The sequence below is a fragment of the Rhincodon typus genome, chromosome 4, assembly GCF_021869965.1.
Source record: "Rhincodon typus isolate 14 chromosome 4, sRhiTyp1.1, whole genome shotgun sequence".
In the NCBI taxonomy this organism is placed as follows: Eukaryota; Metazoa; Chordata; class Chondrichthyes; order Orectolobiformes; family Rhincodontidae; genus Rhincodon; species Rhincodon typus.
The window spans coordinates 6,144,530-6,165,630 of NC_063335.1; the positions used below are offsets into that span (position 1 = coordinate 6,144,530).

General features: G+C 39.3%; 1 protein-coding gene across 1 annotated transcript in view; it reads left to right on the forward strand.

Moving 5' to 3' along the window:
* Positions 1-21,101, forward strand: part of lrrfip2 (leucine rich repeat (in FLII) interacting protein 2) — an 85,093-nt gene that overhangs the window by 38,492 nt on the left and 25,500 nt on the right. The window contains exon 3 of the mRNA XM_048595625.1: positions 9,415-9,546. Coding sequence (XP_048451582.1) covers positions 9,415-9,546 — 132 coding nt within the window. The remainder of the gene's footprint in view (positions 1-9,414; positions 9,547-21,101) is intronic.

Genomic DNA, 21,101 nt, shown 5'->3' on the forward strand with positions numbered 1-21,101 from the left:
CAGCACCAGAGGAGCAGAAAAGCTGACGTTTCGTTTCAGGTCCCGACACGAAACATCAGTTTTCCTGCTCCTCTGATGCTGCCTGGCCTGCCGTGTTCCTCCAGCTCCACACCTTGTTATTATGTCTTTTTGATAGGATGTATATCCTCCGATATTTAGCTCCTAGTGCTGATTCCCTCGCAGCCCCATCTCCATGATGCCTGGCTTGTCATAACTACCAATTTTGATGTGTACCATAAGCTCATTTACCATATTTCATATACTACGTGCATTCAGATACAGCGCCTTCAGTCCAGCATTGACCAACCTTCTTCTCATTGTCGTTAGTTTATCCAGTGTGCTTGAAGTTTGATTCCTATCCCTTTCCAAACACTGTCATATTTTGTGTGCCGGAGACTTTAACAGCCTTTCCTGAAATCTCCTTTCTTTCCGTTTTTTCATACTTTTCCATGCAGTTGAAGCCACCCCCACAGATGTTAACCTGCTGCTTTGTTTCCTATTGGCTACTATACTAATTGGAGTTTTACCCTTCCCCATTCGCTTGCTAGTTTAAAGTCCTATTGACTAACCTATTTACCATTTTCACTAGAACAATTGGTCTCAGCTCAGGTGGAGAGACTGTCCTAACGGTACAGATCCCTCCTGTTCCAGTACTGATGCCATTGCCCCATGAAAAGGAACCCCTCTTTCCCACACCACTCTTAGCCACATGTTTACTTCCCTCATTCTTGCATTCCTATGCCAATTTGCACGTGGCTCGGGCAGTAATCGGGAGATTATTACCGTAACATTAGACAGCAAACAGCGTAGACATTTGACCTAATCAGTCCATACCAGCATTTGTGCTTCATAATTCGTCGTCTTCCTCATCTGACTTTATCAACTTCTGTTCCTTCTTCCTCATACTTATCTGGCTTCTGCTTAAATGCCACTATAAATTTCTTCTCTGCTCAGTCCTATCATTAAAGTCCGTGTTACCACCATAAAGAATTTTTTCTGCCTTCTCAGTTGATTTCTTGGTGATTCTATATATTGATGGCTTTTAGATCTTTTGTTCCCTAGTAGTAGTCAGACTGTGGATGAAGTATTTCATAATTGTAAAGACTTCTATTAAGTCACCCCTCAGCCATCCTTCAAAAGATAGATCAGCCTGTTCATTGTTTGATCATAGACCTAACTGTGTATTTCTGGTATTGCCCTTTCTTCCTCATGATCATCATTTCACTTTTTCTATAATATAGCAACCAAAACTGCACGCAGGATTTGGGTGTTATCTGAGGCAATTTCAACCCAGATTTAGCATAACTTATCTATTTTTCTATCCCTCTGGAAATAAGTCTTTGAGTGACACTCTAGATGGCTGTTGCCTGCCCAATGCTGGGGTTCTGGACATCTGCTCAGGGCTAAAGTGTAATTTTGTCATGGTAGGGGAGGATCCAGTTGTTGTAATCCAGGAAGGAACTAACGACATAAGTAGAATGAGGAAATAAGTAAAAGTAAACTCAACTGCTGATGCTGGAAATCTGAAAGAAATACTTAGTTAATCTGGCAGCATCTGTGGAAAGAAGGCAGTTAATGTCTTCCAAGTCCAGTGATATTTTTTCAGAACTGGAAAGATGTCCTGTGTAGGGAATTTTAGGAGGTAGGCACTAAATTAAAAAGCAGAACCTCAAAGTTCATGCTTTCTGCATTGTTACCTAAACCAGGTGCAAATTGGAATAGGGTACATGAAATTGGAAAGATGAAAACTTGGGTCAAAGGCTGTTGCAGAAGAGGTGGGTTCTGGTCTGTGGAGCACTGGCACCAGTACTGATGGAAGTAGGGTTGTACCAGTGGGGCAATCTATTTTGAGTTTTGCTGGAAGTTTGTGAACTGCATTCCGAGGAAATAGGAGGCGGCTTGGTGGTAGGAGATCAAAGGTGGAAACGTATGTATGACATTTAAGACGAGGTAGAGTAAAATAGTCGGAGGGTCAGAGAATGGCAGGAAGTTCATCACCAACCAGTATTAAATGTTACAAAGATAACAAAAAGATAAAACTGAAGGCTCTCTTTATGAATAAGTATCATATTCACAACAAAGTAATTTAGTCGCACACATAAAAATAAATGATTATGATCTGATAGCCATTATGTTGCATGATGTCAAGAATAAGGCCCTGAATGCTGAGTAATGACATTTGAGGATACAAAACTAGTCAGAGGTAGTGAAGTAGCACTGTTAATGAAGGATAGTGCTACTCTGATGGCATTTCGTTCAGGTGATCAGGATACAGAAATTGTTTGGGTGGAGATGAGGAATTGTAGTGGGAGGAAGGGAAAAAGGCAAGAGTTTCCACAAGTATTTAAAAATGTAAAGAAAAAGTAAAGTGAGCATTAGTACTGTAGAATAGTGAGTTAATAGTGGATAAGATGGAAATGGCAGAAGAAATGAACAAAAGTTTACTTCTGACTGCACTAGAGTAGATACAAAAAAAATGTCAAGAATAACTATATGTCAGGAGGTAGAAAGGAGAGAGAATCTTGGTGAAATTGTTATCACAAGGTGTTATGTTTCAGTTGGGGTAACGTTATGGTAATTCAACTCCATTATTCCCAGAGTTCTTGGAAAAGTTAAAGATTGTTAAAAAAAACAAAATATCCCACAATTTGCCGATCTGTTACATTACTATTGACAAAGCATGGGCCAGGTTAGTTGCACACTAGCTACAAGTAAACAGTTACGAACTATTGGCATATAACTAATTAAAATCTCTAATTCCCTAATGAGCACACTCTCGCTCATGTAAAAAAAATCTTATTATTCAGAAGTCACGGGTTACAGCAACAGCAAAAATAAAGAACTGGTTTTCTTCAGGCTTAAAATGTTTTTTACTGCAGAGAACAGAAAGCAAACTTTTAAACTGCTGATGGTCGAAGCTTATTTGCATCCTGTTCTCGTCCAAAGCTGATTAGTTATCTGAAAACCAATCACACAATTATTGCTGGCAGAAGACCTTTGTCATTGATTTGTAGAAGAGTGACCAGTTACTGATTGACTACTTGCCAACCAAAGCTCCATTTGTGTACAGTCCTTCAGCTCCAGTTCATTTGCAACCACTGCTGTAACTCACAGCTGTGCAAACTGTGGTCACAAAAAGTAAGTTATTTCCTTTCAAACCATGCAGCAATCTTTGCAATCCCTGATTTTGAAATGGTTCTTTCCTCATTTTCAGTTCACAATTTTAAAATAACACTGACATTTATAAGGGTCAAAATGGACTTCTTAAGGTCTTTAAAATCTGATGAGGTAGTAGATTTATTTTGATTTTGCAAATACCCTAGGTCCTGAAAGTATCCCATCAGCCTGAAAAGAAGCAAATATAACCTCTGGGAGGCAGAAAACAAGAAAACTTTTAAGACTGAGATAGCAAGAACTGCAGACGCTGGAGTCAGACAGCAATGTGGAACTGGAGGAACATATCAGGCCAGGCAGCATCAGAGAAGCAGGAGAGTTGACGTTTCATGTTGGGACCCTTCTTCAGAAATGGGGAGGGGGAAAGGACCTGGGAAATAAATAGAGAGAGGAGGGGTGGGGCTGTGGAAGGTAGGTGGGATGGTGATAGGTGAGTGCAGGTAGGGAATGGTGGGGATTGGTCAATGGGATGGGTGGGGTGGATAGATGGGGGAGAAGATGGACTTGACATTTTGAAGGTGTTAAAATCCACCTTTTTAAAAGAGGTTAGAGATAAGCATTTAAAGGAACATAGTGTATTTGTGAAGAGTCAGCACAGTTCTGTGAAAGTGAAATCATGTTTAACCAATTGTTAGATTTATTTGAAGGAGTAACATGTTGATAAAAAGGAACTGCTTGGATTTCCAGAAGGCCTTTTGATCAGGTTCCACACCAGAGGTTATTATGGAAAATTAGATCTCATAATAGAGGAAGGTACCATATTAGCATGAATAGCTGGTGGAAAATGAAATGCGTAAGTTTTTGTTTTGATTAGCAGGGTGTGCTGAGTGGCATTCCACAGGATGATTGTTTTGGGACCTCAGCTATTTACAACTTGCATCAATAATTTAAATGAGTTCAATGAAGGCATGTATCTAAATTCAAAGATAATACATAGATGAGTAGGTAAGTATGGTGTGAAGTAAACATGAGTTTGTAGATGGATAGTGTTTAAGTGAGTAAGGAAAGCCTGGCAGATGGAATGTAATGCAGGGAAATGCGACGTGTTTCTGGCAAAGTGAATAAATGAAAAAAACAAGCTATAACTTAAAAGGAGAGCAACTCTGGAATTCTGAGGCCCCTAGGGAACTTGGTATTCTCATGCCTAAATTACAAAAGTCACTATGCAGGTACAGCATTTGATCTCGAAGACTAATGGATGCTTTATTTATGATGAGAAGAACTGAACATAACAGTAAAGATGTTAAGTTGTACACAATATTGGTGACACCACTTCTTAAATTATGAGACCAAAATCAGCATTCGAGGACTAACATAAATTATAAGCAGTTCCACTGAGTTTTAAGAGATGGATAGCTAGAATGAATGGATTGTCATTTGAGGATAGGTTGAGCACACTGTTCTGTTTTACCCCACTGGAGTTGAGTGTGAGGGGTGACTTGAAGTGTTTAGATCCTGAATGGCTTTGTGGGTGAATCCAGAACTGGAGGGCACGGTTTAAAAATTAGTTTTGGTCCTTTATTGAAACAAGATGAAGAAAATTTTTATTTTGAGGTTTCTGTGACTTCTGAACACTGCCTCACAAAGTGGAGTCATTGAATTTCCTTAATGTAAAGGTAGGTAGATTTTTGCCTGGCAAGGGAATATCATATTATCAAGTGTAGACCAGATATGGAATTTGAAATACAAACAGATCAGGTATGATCTTATTGAATAGCAGTGCAGGCTTAAGGCCTGCTGCTGATTGTATTTTATATTCATGTATGTTGTTTCAGATTCTAAGTCTTTTCATGGCTTTTGCAGTAGCTTTGCCAACATGTTTCCACCCTTGAAACCTTGGTTTCTTACTATGCTGCCTGTTGCATTCTTCATCCAGTGACCCCATTCACAAGCTTGGCTTGATAGCAGCATTTTCAGTTTCTTCAGACCTGCTATCAAATTGCTCTATGTCTTCACAGTAACTTCATCAAAATGACTTGGTTTGGCTACTCCTTCAGTAACCTTCCATCAACCTTTTCCCAACCTTTCCTCTTTCTGCACTGTAGGGATTCTCTGATACAGTGATTCTACTTTTGTATCCAGTTTTTCTGACAGGTACTTCAGAATGTATTTCATTGATTTTACAGATTATAGGAAAAAAGTAATGCCACTACATAGGGATAACATTAAACATAATGCGTTTTGAATTAGATGAGTTCTCATCTCTTCATGTGTGGCTAAAACACTTGGATTTGTGACAAGTCATGTTCCATAGGGAACCCAAGTTGATTCACTTTTCTGGTGAGCAATGCAAATGGTCTCTTAGCAGTTATGGCATATTTGCTTAAGACATCATGCAAATGAATAGATAAGCGTGTTTTCAACACCATTTGATTCTATTTAAATCAATTAAGTAGCTAGGAGAGGTGGTATTGGTGTTTGTTTTCTGAAAAATTCTGTACATGAACACAGATGAATTGCCAGTCTAATTGGCGATCAAAATGAAAGTATTTAGTTTAACTGACTTAATTGATAACTATTAACAAGAGATTTTTTTTCAAATACAACATTGTGGTGTTTCATTATCTGTTGAAGGTGGTAACTTGACCTCTTGAACTTCAGCAAAATACGTTGATCGTACTGAATTTTAAGCACTGTAGCAATAAGAGACAATTTTGAGAGAATGCAGTGTGGAGCTGGAGGAACACAACAGATCAGGCAACAGCAGAGGAGTAGCAAAGTCTATGATTTGGGTCGGGGTCCCTCCTTCAGAAGAAGGGTCCTGACCCGAAACGTCAATTTTCCTACTCTTCTGCTGCCTGGCCTGCTGTGTTCCTTCAGCTCCACACTGTGTTGGCTCTGACTCCTGCATCTGCAGTTCCTGCTATCTGAGTTTTGAGAGAATAATGTTTTAATCAAAATGGCATGTAACCAGAATAGGTTGTGAGAATTTGACATTTTTTTTGACTAGTAAAATAATTTTGAGGACAAGATTTAAACAGGTAGCAATGAAGTTGATGAACCGGGTTCTCTGAATTGAACTGAGTGTCTTGAGGAAAGACATGGGAAGCAGTTCCACACCGGGTTCTCTGAATTGAACTGAGTGTCTTGAGGAAAGACATGGGAAGCAGTTCCACCCTCTCCATCCCAGTGGATTGTTGTTTCTGTTGCTAGGACTCTACGCAAAAATACTTATTTTAATATCGTAAGAAACTGGATGCATATTGTTCTGATAGGACGGAAGGTTATCGCAATGAGATTTAAGGATCTCTGTTGTGTCTTTGTCACAGGTATATGGAACCTGATGGGGCCACATATCCAAACTAAATTAGTGTTCACCTTAATTTCCATTTAACTTGAGTTATGGATGCTTGAACAAATCTTGGTATACCTACTTTCAACTTATTGATGAAGCAGTTTATATTAACAACAGACCTTTCCAAATATTTTGTCCATGCTGGGATAAACCAAGGAATAAGAAATAGAAGCACAGGGAAGTTTAGTTTCTCTGTAGAAGATTAGAAATAGTCTACGACCAGATTTTGGGTGACTAGATGCTTGAGAGCATTGCAGTTATATTGAGATGTGAGTTTTTCTTAGTGGAGTTGGAGAGAAATTTCAGTTTTGTCTTGGCTTTGTTTGTTATATTTTTGTACTGTGGAAGGAATCTTAATGCTGTAGACACATGGTGCCCATTCTGCATTTTGAGCCTTAAAGATGTAAGCTGTGAAACCTTGGGACCATACAATGTTAAAATTCCTATTTCTGCTCACATGCATGTGTATAGTCTTGGTGTTTCTAAATTTATTTTCATTAAGGCAATAGGATGGAAAAACACCCTCTCTACACAGATTGTAGGCAGGTCAGACAAGTGACTAAGGTTTATTAAATGCAATAAGAGCACTGAGTACACAGTTGCTTGGAGTTTTGATTTTCACGTGACCCTGCAACTGTACTTTGACACAGGTTGTGCAGGGTTACCGTTTGTTTGTGATCTTTAAATGATTTGAGTCACACTAGGTAGAAGACTTCCAATGTTAGCAGAATTCCTTGTGTACTCCTTTCTGCTTTGCTGATCTTGCATATAAAATAATTAAAACTGAGCTAGATGTATCCTGTCGCACTTATGAATCACACCCATCTTTGCTCTTGTACACGAGTTCCCTATCTTAAACTTCAAAATTTAACATCTACACATGAAAGTTCTGCCATGGTTCTGCTAAATCCTACTCGTGCAAGGTATACAAACTGAAATGCCATCTGAATTTGTTTTCAGTCTGATTTGTGATGCATTCTCTCCCCTTTTATTTGCTATTCCATCAGCCAAAGAGTTCTCAGCCACATAGTTTTGGAATTGTCTGCCAAAATCCCTCAACCTCTGCATCTTAAAAGCTTGAATGCTGGGTTTGCTCACTCCGTCTTGGGCTGTGGCTGAAGCTTGTTATTTAAAGGATATTCTGTGCAAAGGTGCTTTTTGAAAACATGCTTTTAACGACAGTTTCAAGTCACTCTTTAATTTTGTAATGATATAGGTGTGTAACCCATATCTTTTCTCATTTGATGCAAACTGCTACAAAATTATCTATGACAGTTGAAAGCTGTGAAAATGACAAAGTTCTACATGCTCCACCCCACTCCAGTTTTCTTGTTACCCTGGTCATTATTGAGATAGAACATAGAACATAACAGCACAGTACAGGCCCTTCGGCCCTCGATGGTTTCACAGGTCGGCGCAACAATCTGAAGCCCATCTAACCTAAACTATTCCATTATCATCCATATGTTTATCCAATGACCATTTAAATGCCCTTAAGGTTGGCGAGTCTACTACTTTTGCAGGCAGGGCATTCCACGTCCTTATTACTGTCTGAGTAAAGAACCTACCTCTGACATCTGTCCTATATCTATCACCCCTCAATTTAAAGCTATGTCCCCTCGTGCTAGCCATCACCATCCGAGCAAAAAGGCTCTCATTGTCCACCCGATCTAATCCTTTGACCATCTTGTAGGTCTCTATTAAGTCACCTCTTAACCTTCTTCTCTCTAACAAAAACCACGTCAAGTCCCTCAGCCTTTCCTTGTAAGACCTTCCTTCCATACCAGGCAACATCCTGGTAAGTCTCCTCTGCACCCTTTCCAATGCTTCCACATCCTTCCTATAATGCGGCGACCAGAACTGTACACAATACTCCAAGTGCTTTTTTACCAGGAAAGGATTTTGTCAGAAATTGACATGGTTTGAAAACTCCAAACGGTGAGAGAGTGGATGTTTGTCTTTTGAACCCATATTCCCACTTTGAATGCAAAAGTTAAGTTAGAATGAGATGTTTGGGTGAATGTCTGAATGTGCAAAAACAGGGAATCCCTTGAGGAAGTATGCTCACTGGACATATTGGTAGATTTGGTGATTTGAATTGCACATGTTAAGTGGTTGAAAAACTTGAAAGCAAAGTTTAATAGTATGATATAGCCACTAACAGGCATATAGTGTTAACACATAGTTTGTTACTTTGCCCTGTCCTCTGTCATCAAGATGCCTTTCTATAGCAATATCTTGTGTGAAATGCAATACTCTTTGAAAGTTTAAAACTTTGATTCAAAGACTTATCAAAGACCTATCAAAGCACGTAGCATACGAATATTCCAATTTGAGAACCTGATTTTTGAATTGGATTGATGGGTGAAAGTTCTTATTTCTGCTAGCTCTCTGTGCATATGGCATTAGTCAATAAATGTGGAGCTGGAAAAGCACAGCAGGTCAGACAGCATATGAGGCGCAGGGAAGTCCACGTTTCGGGCTGAAACTCAGGACTGGCACTACATTAGGCAGTTACGTTACATTGCGTCAGTTCCTAGTCATCTGCATCACTGTTAGATTCCAAAGTTCATATATGAATGTTTGTTTGTTTTTCTTTTAAAAGTAAAAGTTGGACACCAACACTTCAAAAAATTGCAATTTAAAATTCAAACTTCCCGTTTTTAATAAAGTACTTAAAATAGTTAATTCTTGATTTGAGACAGTTCTTAAGACAGTTAATTGTTTGGAGTGTATTTTCTTCATATAGGGGAATTGGGTATCATTGGCTGGATCACCATTTGTTGTCCATAGAATGGCAATTGAATACCAAGTCAAGATGGTGCGTGGCTTGAAGGGGAACTTGCAACTGATTGTGTTCCCATGAATCTGTTAACCTTGTCCTTCTGGATTTGGAAGGTGTTTTTGAAGGATAACTTTGTGAATTTGTGCACTTAATGTTGTAGATGGTACACATACACGGAGTGTCAGTGGTAGGAAGAGTGAATGTTTGTGGATATGTTACCAGTCAAGAAATCTGCTTTATCCTGGTTGGTGTCAAATATCTTGTGTTGTTGGAGCTGCACCTAACCAAACAAGTGAGTGTTTTCAAATTTTCAGTACCTTGACTATTAGTTTTTTGTCCACCTTGTTTAAGTGCAGTACATCTGCTAGTATGTTTCTAGACTTTTCACGATAGGCATTGCAATTCCATATTGAGATTCTGCGTAGTTTGCAATAACTGCAGCAGACGTGTAGAGTCTTGTTGTCTTTGTCAAAATAATAGTGGAGCCTTGGATGCCAAGTATGATCAAATTGTAGGTCTACTTGAAGACAAAGGACAGAATTTATGCATGGAGCTGGAGGAAGTAGTTGAGGGCCTTAAAGAATACTTTGCATCATTATTCACAAAAGAGAAAGACATGGTGGATGGTGAGTGTAGAGGCGGGGGGGAGTGGTGGTGGTGGTGAGTATGTTCATATTTTAGGGCATGTCAGTATTAAAAAGGAGGAGTTTTTGGGTGCTTTGAAAAGCATGAGGTAGACAAGGACTTGATGGGATCTATACCAGAATACTGAGGTAGGTGAGCAAGGAAATTGCCAGGGCCTTTTATGAAATCTTTGTGTCCTGTTCAGTCCAAAAACTGGAGAATAGCTGATATTGTCCCTTTTGTTTAAGAAGGGCAACAAGGATAATCCTGGAAATTTCAGGGAGGTGAGCCTACATACAAGACCGGAATTGTTGAAGATTCTTAGGGACAAGATTCCTCACATTTGGGGATTTTTGATGATTATAGGTGACCTAGTAGGATAGATACAGAACTGGCTTGGTCATAGAAGACAGTTGTAGTTATTATGGACCAGACAAAGTTCCCTCAAAATATATTAAGATAGCCTAAGACCTTAACTTTTCTTCTTATTTTAAAGATAAGTGTAAGACGTTGCATTCCAGATTCAATTCGATTGGTCACCTACTTGACTGCAAGAAAAACACTTTAATTTTGTAATACTTTTAATGTATTTTAACTGTAGTGTAAAAAATATTGGATTAACTATAATACTATCAAACTGCTTAACAAAGGTGTGTGAGTGTGTGTATAAATTAACATTCGTTCACTGTTCCAATATAGTAACATCTCATAAAGCCACCCTTGGCAAAGGCAAATTCAGTGAAATTGTCTCCCAAGCAATTTTAACAGCAGGAAGACAACCCTAGCTTTTAGCTGTAACAGTGGGATAAGAGATTCCACATTCAGCTTCTAGACCCCAGCCATTGCTACTGAATGCTAAACTAAAAATCCTGGTTTTGTGGGAGCTTGACTCCACCCATTCAGGCAACTTCAGTAGCAGCAGCGATGGCATCATGGCCCAACGTGGGAAGAGCAAGTGGTTTGGGATATCCCCTAATATTGGTGGTGATGGCATCCAGAACAGGCAGCTGAGGTCTCCTGGAGAGTGAGCTAAGCGGAAGACTCTGCTCAGACAACTGAACTTTTAACTTAAACTAGGAAAATAAAGGAATTAAGAAGGACTTTAATGTTAACTATTACCTCATTTCTTTATCTTTCTACTTAATCTGTGAAGGTAATGCTTAACTTTTTTAACTCTTTCTTTTACTACTTTGTGCCTAGGTTTTTTGTGCAAAGGTACATTTGTACCTAAGATGGTGCTTTGTGCAGCAATATTATACACTTTTCTGTTTTTACACCTTTTTATGCACTTTATCTGTAGGTAGAAAGTATTCATTGCATATAAATAGAAATTATTAAGCACAGAACCCTAGTCCTCACTTTATTTATGTGCCTGAACCAACAAGTAAATTGGGAAGCCTTCGTGTATTTGAATAAAATCTTTAACTTTTGTGATGCCTCCAAGAATAGCGGACTTGATTTCTGGTGCAGAACCCCAGTGAGATGTGATAATTGAATGTATCTTCAAATTTAGAGGCTGAATTGGACCACTATTCATTCCAAATCAAGCAAGTCTAAACGTTGTCACATTTTTACTACATTTTAGGGATAACATATTGCGGTGTACCAGAATAACTAATTTGCTTAACTCAAATTATCAGATCAAAATTATGCATTTAGCCTACATTAAAGTAGCTTTCTCTAAGCTTCAATTGTAAGTCCATAAAATTTTCTGTTTCAGTGATTGGGGTTCAAAAATTCTAACAGTAGAAACCAATGTCTTTTGGACTGTCAAGCTCCATTTAGCAAGGAACTATAAGGAGAGCTGAGATTTAGTTTCCCTGCAGCAATACTTTTGAAGAGCAATCTCAAATGCGTTTAAACATGTCGAGTAAATCAAAAGTCTCAAATGCTGTGGTGAAAGGGGAAAAAAAAACGTCCAGCTTGGCAAATGAAGATAATATGTATAGTAGAAAGATAATTATGCTATCTGAGGAGCTAATGAGCCAGGCAGGTTGCTGAATTAGGCTCAACTTTCCGTGCTTGGGAGCTCTATAGATAGAACTGAAAGCAGAATAATCAGCTGTTAGGTTCAATGTTATGCTCAACAGGATTTGTCTTTCAGAGGGATGACAGGTGCAGCCTACACTTGGGCTAGTTAGAGTATAAAAGTTAGCCCTGCCTCAGCTCTCAGGCAATTGATAGATACATGAGAAACTGAATGCTGGCACCACTTGATGGGCAATTTATTTCTCTTTTTCTTTTTTTATTCAATGAAAACAAATTGACTTGAACTGGTAATCCTTTTACTTCTGTGGCACAAGGTTCTCGATTCAAGTCCTATTGAGCTTGAACAAAATAAAATCAGAGTCAACTTTCCAGTACAGTATTAAGGGAGTGCTGGACTGTCGGAAGTACCATCTTTCAGATGAGATCTTCAGCTGGGGACTGAGGATTTTGCTTTGTAGATTAGACATTGCAGAATAGAGAGAACATTTTAAATACTATGCTGTTCATTATTACAAAGCAAACATGTATTTTTATCGTGTGCATGAAAGCTGCAGGCTATTTTGTGTATGTTCTCTTCAACCTAGTTATTGCTGGAGACTGGTAATTGCTTTAAATCGACATTGTTAGCAAGTCTTCCGGAGAATTGACTTCAGAAATACGATGTTTTAGCAATTTATCTGGAATGTCTTCAGAAGTAAGCCTGAGGATTGGCCAATCTGATGATGTTGCATGTATGTTGAGTTTTTTTTTATTTTACTTTTCTGTTGTGATCATTAATTGGTTGAAAGGTCGTTGACCTCTCTAGCAAAGGTTTTGCTGTTCATCTTTGGAAAGGAAGATATAGTTCAGTGGCAAATTTCGTCTGTGCAAACCAGTGTGAACATGTGGAAGGGGACAAATGGGAACAATGCAGAGAAAATTTAGATATTTGAGTGAATAGACATTTGTTAGCATCGCGAGCTGAGTCATGGGTTGTACACTTGAAGCAAAGTTAAGCTCGTTCCACGTAATATGTAATTTCACCTTGCACTGGAAGGAATATTCCACAGCCCTGAGGTGTTGTCTTTAGGTTGGGTGTTAAACTGAAGGCCTACCTGTCATCTAAGATGGTCTCTAAAGATTTATTCTGTCTGTATGTATTTTTAAATCATTCATGGTAAAACAAATTTTCTGGCCAGTTGTCATTTTGCTTTTTGTGAGACTTTGTGTGCATATTGGCTGCGAACAGTGTCAACATTTCAAACACAGTAAGGCAATAAGAGGGAGAGTTTTTCTGGGTCAGTCAGAACAGTGTGGTAGCTGCAGCCTCCCCATGTGAAACAATTCTGTGACCAGTTCTTGCCATGGGTAAGCACTATCTTGTTCTGAGGGGTTCAAACACGCTTTTTTGTTTTCAGGGCTGACTATCTTGAACATAACAATGACTCACTGTATAGTGCTTTACGTATGCAAGAAGACAGTCAACACTATTTAATGTATTTGGCATTCTCTACATTGTGTGTACCAATGACAGCAATTTCTGTTCCATCATCTTTGTAATTGAAGCAGTCTTTTTCAAATGCAACAAGATCTGGACAATATCCAGGCTTGGGCTGGCAAGTGGCCAGTACATCTGTGCCACAACAATGCTAGACAAAGACCATCATCAATAAGAAACAATATTACAGCTGCCCGTTGACATTCAGTTGTGTTTCCATCACTGAATCCCCCACTACCCTTGGGGTTACCATCGACTAGAAACTCAACTGGATGCAACACATGAGCACAGTGGCTGCAAGTGCAGGCCAGAGGCTAGGAAGACTGCAGCAGATAATTCACCACCTGACACCCAAAAGCCTGTTTATCTGCAAGGCACAAGTCAGGACATTGATGCTCCAACAACACTCAACACCATATGGGACAAAGCAGCCTGCTTGATTTGCATCATATCCACAAACATTCACTCCCTCTACCACCGCTGCTCAGAAGCAACAGTGTGATGCAACATGGACTACAGAATTTCACCAAAGATCCTCAGACAGCACCTACCAAATCCATGACCACTTCCATCAGGAAAGATAATGGGAACAAGAACACCTCCAAGTTCCCCTCCAAACCACTCACCATCCTGACTTGGAAATAAATCGCCGTTGCTTCACTGTCAATGGATCCGAATTCTGAAATTACCTCCTAAACCACAATGTGGGTCAATCCACAGCAGATGGATTGCTGCAGTTCAAGAAGGCAGCTCACCACCAGCTCAAGGACAACTAGGGAAGGACAGTAAATGCTGGCCAGCCAGAGACACCTACGTCCCACAAATGGATGAAGAAAACTTGAGATTTTGAATTGTCGTAGTTTGAAGAGATTTCAATCTGTTCCAAATGTAATCAAATGCCTCAACATCACAGCAAAGAATATACTGTTGAACACAGGGGCTGTGACATACCCATGCTTCACGCCTTTTTCTTTACTTGAAAGAGGCCAATGTGTTCACCACAGTTAACATTCTGACTGTAATTTTTAATCCTGAATCTGCTGTATCAGCACAACCAAGGATGGCAAAAACTTTGTGCAAGATTTATGTGTTTACATTATCAGATGTTTCAGCTGAACAACAAGTTCCATCTGTTGCTTGTAGCATTTCTGTTGTAATTGCTGAAGATTGTCTCAGCTTTTCTGAATCAACTTGATTTTCTTGCAGTACATGTTGTGCAGCTCACCCTAGTCTGAGTAGGACTTTGGCTAGTATCAAAGCTATAAGATTCTTCTTGAAGTTGTATACATCTTTGTTCTTTTCCTTTTGTACATGTGAACAATTGTGGCACACTTCAATTTTTCTCGAATGATTTATTGATCCCACCATGTTCTGTGGTATGAATGTGAGAGTTTGACAGCTAGCTATGATGCTTAAAATGTGTAAAATGCTCCTGGGATCCCACCTGAACTTAAAACTTTACTTGATAGCTTGTATCTGATGGCTTTGTCAAAAATGCACAACACAAGGTTGGGTTCTGTCCAGGTTTTCACATTAGCACCCGTCTAGAAGCTTATTTTTTCCACCCAATTTACAGTGGATGGATGGTTAAGCATAACCTGAAGTGCTCAGTCTTGATGAATGTCCTGCTGGCCGGAGAGATTCCTGTCAGGATTGAGAATAGCTGAGTAACGATATGGGTGAAGACCATGCAGTTTTGAGGACTTCGTAGAAATTGCTTAGATCATACTAATCAGCATGGATTTGAATCTCACTGACTTGTGCATATTCCTTTTTCTGTCTTTGGAATGATTTCTTAGCAGTAGATGTACGGTTGTTTCCCTGCTGTGCTGCGTTGTTATGTCACGGTGTCTTACTTTTGATCATGGTTTTTGTTGAACCAGTCTTGCTTTCATTTGTGTTGCTGGGATGTGTTTACTTCATTTCCTGGCAACTGCCTGGACTGTTTAATTTGAAGCAAAAACAGAAATTGCTGGACAAACTCAGCAGGTCTGATTGCTTTCTCTATAGATGCAGAGTTAATGTTTCGGACCCAGTGACCCTCCTTCAGTGCCATCACTTGGATTTTCTTTCGAGTTCGACTGTTTCTCAACTCTGAGCCTGAGTTATTTGCGACGTTTGGTAGATGACAGTTTTCGCGTGTCTACTTTTCTTGAGGGGTCTTGTGCATCTTGGTCTTTTGAATGAGCTGGTAAATTTCATTTTGGAGCAGAGTGTTTTATGGTCTTTGGAGCAGAGTGTTTTATGGTCTTCAGAGCACTCCACTGCTCTGAAAACCTGGGTGATCCTAATATCTATGTTAGAAGGGTCACCGGACCCAAAACATTAACTCTGACTTTTTTTTTCCCGGATGCTGCCAGACCCCTACTGAGCTTTTCTAGCAATTTCTGTTTTCGTTCCTGATTTACAGCATCCGCAGTTCTTTTGGTTTTTATCTATGTTGCTTTGTTGAGTAACTGAGAGAATCAATCTGCTGCCACTGTTTAGGTTGTAGGATGCATCCAAATATTTTGGTACATTGCCTTCTCTCCATAAATGGTGGTGATGGAAATATTCCAATGGGACTCACTGGATGCCACCATTGTTGCATTTCCCATGCCTTCCTTCTGCAAGATGAAATCCCAGGCCTGATAGTCAGCTCCTACCCTGGCATCTGAAGCCCTCCTGTGGAGTATTTCAGCAGTTTTATTCTGTTTCTTATTGAGCTTTCCTTTGAAAGTTTCAGAATTGATCATTGTTTGGGTGTATGTACAGATGATTGTCACAGATGTCCTCGAGGGGCAGTTGTAGACTCATGAGACAATTTGTTAGGCCCCTCGGCTCAATGGCAAACATTTTGACATGTTAGCGGTGGTTCGAAAGCTGCACCTGCTCTTTGCCCTTCATTCTTTAGTTTGATCATGCAGAAATGTTTGCAGCTGCTGAGAGCTGTGGAGGGCCAGCTAACAGCGATGGTGAGTTTTGCTTAAGCTAGCAATGTCAATTTGTATTGGTCTGGCTTCCTTTTGAGTGGAGATGCTGCATTCAAAGGAATGAAGCAGACTTTTCACTTGTGTAAGACGAAGAGGAACGAACACATAGCTGAAAAATTAAATATTGCTTTTCAGGATAAAAGGGATTTATGTAAGGAGTTAGTATCCCGTGCACACAAGAATAGCCAGTTTGAGAGTTAATTTACAATGAAAAAGAATTGCTCTTGACTAGCCCCACTCTGTCTTGCACACTTGAGGCTGATGGCTTGACAAGTTGAAACCACTGAAGCATGTGATCACCTGCAGCACTTTCATGCCAGTATCAATGAGCCTACTGGTCTCACAACTGTCTGGAATGCTCTCATTCACAACAAAGGAATACCGTTTCCCCTGTTACATGTATTGGAAAGGGTGGGTGAAGATGGGCATTCTGTTTCTCATGTGGACACTTGCCCCCTATGTAATCCTTGCCTGGTTTGACCTGAAAACTAACATGGTTACTGAGGTGTGGCCACAGCTGTGCACAAACACCAAGTGGGGCCACAGTTGAGAACTGGGTGAACACAAGGTGCAGTTATCCATCCAATTGAGTAGTAGACTGCAGCTGATTTTTGAGGAAGGAACTGGCTCTGATGCATGCGTCACCAATCTCAAATCTAAAAGAGGTTCAGGAACAAAGAAACCTGGGGTATAAGGTCTTCTGTTTCAGAGGTAGGGACAGTATCACTGTGCCACAAGAGCCCCAGTGGATGATCCCTCTTTCTCAAACCAAATTAACTGTACCGATTCTCTTTAGAGATAATTATTCCTTCAAAAGCTAATAATTTCTAACCGTCATACTTTCTGCCTGTCCAGAGATATATTTTTTGTGGTAGTTTATATTTGCATTGCCATTGAGTTGCACTGTAGATCCTGAAGCAGCAACTGTGATTTTTAAATATATTTAATTTATTGTTGACCTTTATTAACCATTAAGCAACTTGGATTTCAGTCCACAACATGGCTAATGGAAGGCAGGAAATTGCTTAAAATATGCCATCAATTAGATACATCTCAGCAAACAATTTGATTCTGCTGTACGGATGGGAATATTACTAATAGATTTCAACCACAATGTGAGGAAATATGGAATTGTTCTAGTGCAAGTTAATATTTGAACATTATTTGTAGATGTATACAACTCATGTTCCCAATGAACCCTCTTTTAAATAATAGACAGCATGAATATGAGAGAGTATTTTTATCTTAGTCTATATTAAAATGTTGAAATACACTTCTTAAAATTATTGGGACTTCTTGGGTGTAGTCACCATATGAATACAAGCCCTTGGGATTTGTGTGCAAATAAATAAAGAATGAATTACAACTGTGCTACATTCAATTGATTAAAAAGTCATTGGTAAAAATTTCACTGGAATTCCAATAAGTTGAAATTCATGAACAAGGAGCAATGTTTAAGCTTTTTTTTTGTGAAACATCGAAATAAAACACAGTCGTAGACATGTTAAGTTTGAACCCAAATGCGATACTGAATTGGACTTAAATCCAGCAAATATTTATTTTTAGAATTAGGACTGTTTTAGCTTTCCATTCTATTTCATTGAGTATAGCCAAACTTAAAAAATCTAACTGCTGATTTGAATCTACTGAATAGTTCTACCTAAACCAATTTTTGAAAAAAAAACAGCACCTGGAACAACAAGGTGCAGGGCTGGATGAACGCAGCAGGCCTCTCCACCTATCCTCTCCTCTATCCATCTTCTATCTGCCGCCCACTCTTTCCCTATTTATTTCAGAATCCCCTTCCCCTCCCCCATTTCTGAAGAAGGGTCTAGGCCTGAAACGTCAGCCTTTCTGCTCCTATGATGCTGCTTGGCCTGCTGTGTTCACCCAGCCCTGCAGCTTGTTGTCTCGGATTCTCCAGCATCTGCAGTTCCTACTATCGCAGCATCTGGAACATTTCCTTGATCGATAGAGTATATGAAAGGAGGATTGAACTGAAAGTTAAGCCAGTTAATTGAAAAGGAATTATTAGTTCTGGAAATAAAATCAGAATGAATCAAAAAACTGTCAAACAAAACCAAAAATCTATAGGTGCTTTTAATCAGAAATAAAGAAGTATTAGAAAAGCAAGTTTGTAGCATCTGTTGGGGGAAGAGAGAGAGACTGAGAAAGGGGTGGGGGCATAAGTGCAGGAAATTGGAAATAAGTGGTCGTGGGCCTGGCCAGCTACTATGATTTGATTTGATTTGATTTGATTTGATTTATTCCTGTCACATGTACTGAGGTACAGCAAAAAATGTTGACTTAGGTGCCTTACAAGCAGATCGTACTATACAAGTGCATCAGGGTAACAACAGAATGCAGGATACAGTGTTACAGCTGCTCAGAAGTTGCAGATTGAGATTAACGTTAAAGGGGTCTGTTTAAAACTCTGACAGCGAGGAAGAAGCTGTTCTTGAATCTATTTGTATATATATGCAGTCTTTCATACCTTCTGGCTGACAGAAGAGAATGGAGGAGAGTATAACTGAGGTGGGAAGAGTCTTTGATTATGTTGATGTTTTGCTGATGCAGCAGCTAGTATGGATGAAGTCATTGGATAAGAGGCTAGTTTGCTTGATGGACAGGGCTGTGTTCACAGCTGTCTGTATTTTCTTTTGGTCTTGGAAAGAGTAGTTGCCAGACCACGCATTGATGTAACCAGACAGGATGCTTTTCTATGGTTAATCTATAAAAAATTGTAAGAGTCTTTATAGGCATGGTGAATTTCCTTAGCCTCCTGAGGAAGTAGAGGCATTGCTATGCTGACAGACCATAATGTCAACGTTGGTGGACCAGGATAGATTGGTGATTTTCACTCCCAGAAACCTGAATATCTCCACCATATCCATCTTTAATCCAGGAATCTTGTGGGAAAAGTAAGATGAAGCAGAAGATTAATGTTATATTTAATCTAAAGTCACAAGAGCAGGGTTGGGTTACAGAGCAGGTGAAGCTTTTTCCATTATGACAATTTCATGTACAAAATTATTTCTACATATCCCTTATTCCCCTTATACCAATGAAGTCTCTGAATTAAAAGCTCCAATTCTCCCAGAATCCACAGCTGTATTGCAAACCAAATCCAGATTTCTACTTGCCTTACTATGATACATGGTTTCTGTTCAAAATGGCCCAATTCTGAAGATTATGTCCCATTGTCCTTGATTTGACCCATCTAAGAAAGTAATTTCGCCATGGATCTCAAATCATTTTAAATTAGTTATTTTGTTGAACTCATTTCATTACTTGCTCACAACAAGCAGCTCTCTCTTGTTTTGTACTGTCCAAGTATGACCAGTTTGCAATTTTCCTATTGTAGTACATCATTGTCAAAGATTTTATACAGATATTTTTGTTATAACACGTGTTTCGTTAATGCAAATTGGCTGTAACGAGTTTAAAATAATTTGAGATCCATGGAGAAATTACTTTCTTGGATGGATCAAATCAAGGATAATGGGCATACTCTACAGAATTGGGCCATTTTTTGAACAGAAACGACTTATCGTTGTTAAGACAATTAGAAATCTGAACAGTGGATGCTGTTTGGATAACGCGGACTTTCTGCTGTACAGGGAGAACGATTTCCTATAACACGATTTTCTATAGTGCAAGGTCACACAAGAACGCAACTATCTGTATCTGTATTGGCACTGCAGTTATGCAATATATGCAGCATTAAACCAGACCGTGTCTCTGTCACTGCTGCCCCTTCTCCCTGCTTTGCTATTAAGCCTGTTTAACCATTGACTCTTGATTTACACTTTTAGTATTTGTGCAAAATAAATCTTCACATGAACTCGCTTTGCCAGTGCTGATCCCTGTTGCGGTCCATTTAGCTTCCTGCACCTTCAACAGGACACCTACCAGCTGCTCTCTTAAACACCAGAACAGGTGAAGGTGAAAAACCATGTTCCGGAGTTCAAGTCAGGACGAACAGCATAGGAAAAAGAAACTCTCTGGTTAAGTGTTTCAGAAATTAAATTGACAAGCAGCAACTGGATGGAAACAAGTTCTTAAGGTTATTACTCAGACTATGTGCAAACTAGCTTGAGTAAACAAATTAATGAAGTAAATGGTTCCCAGAATTCTTGAAGAATTGAGCGTTTCTGATCAAAGAAACACTGAAGCTAGCATTGGAGTTTCATAACTGTCGTTATTAATAACCCATTTTCTTCTTAGCCTCTTGTGCTATCTGCCCCCGTTGTTACAATCTACAAAGTGGAAGCTTTTCGAAAGGCTCAAACTCCCAGTTAATAGCCGAAAGAATGGCAAGACAAGTTTTAAGATATTAGCCAACAGAAGATTAGAAATGCTCATGACTAAACAGTATCTTTTGTAGTTGACATGTATTTTGAAGTTTAGGACAAGTACTGCCTTGTTTTTAGCACAAATGAGCAAAAACCACTTTGTAGATATTCATTTCATTGTCCTTTAGATATTCTTGTGAAATCTGTCCCAAATGATTGAGCTTTTGAGGGTTTTCTTAGGATTGTTTCTTTTTCAAGTCTTGAAACCTTTTGTTCTACAACTGTCTTTCATACTGAGTTTTCTTGGAGACTGCATGCTGTAACTAAGGCTAGCCAAATTTTCCAGCTTGTTCTTATCTGCTTATGAATTTGATCCTTCCAATCAAGCACAGGCTTCCACTGCTGTTCCAGTTTGGTGAATCAGAGACTTCCAGCCTCGAGCTGTTTTCTCTCTCCAGTACCCGACAGATTAACTGTGTCTGAACATTTT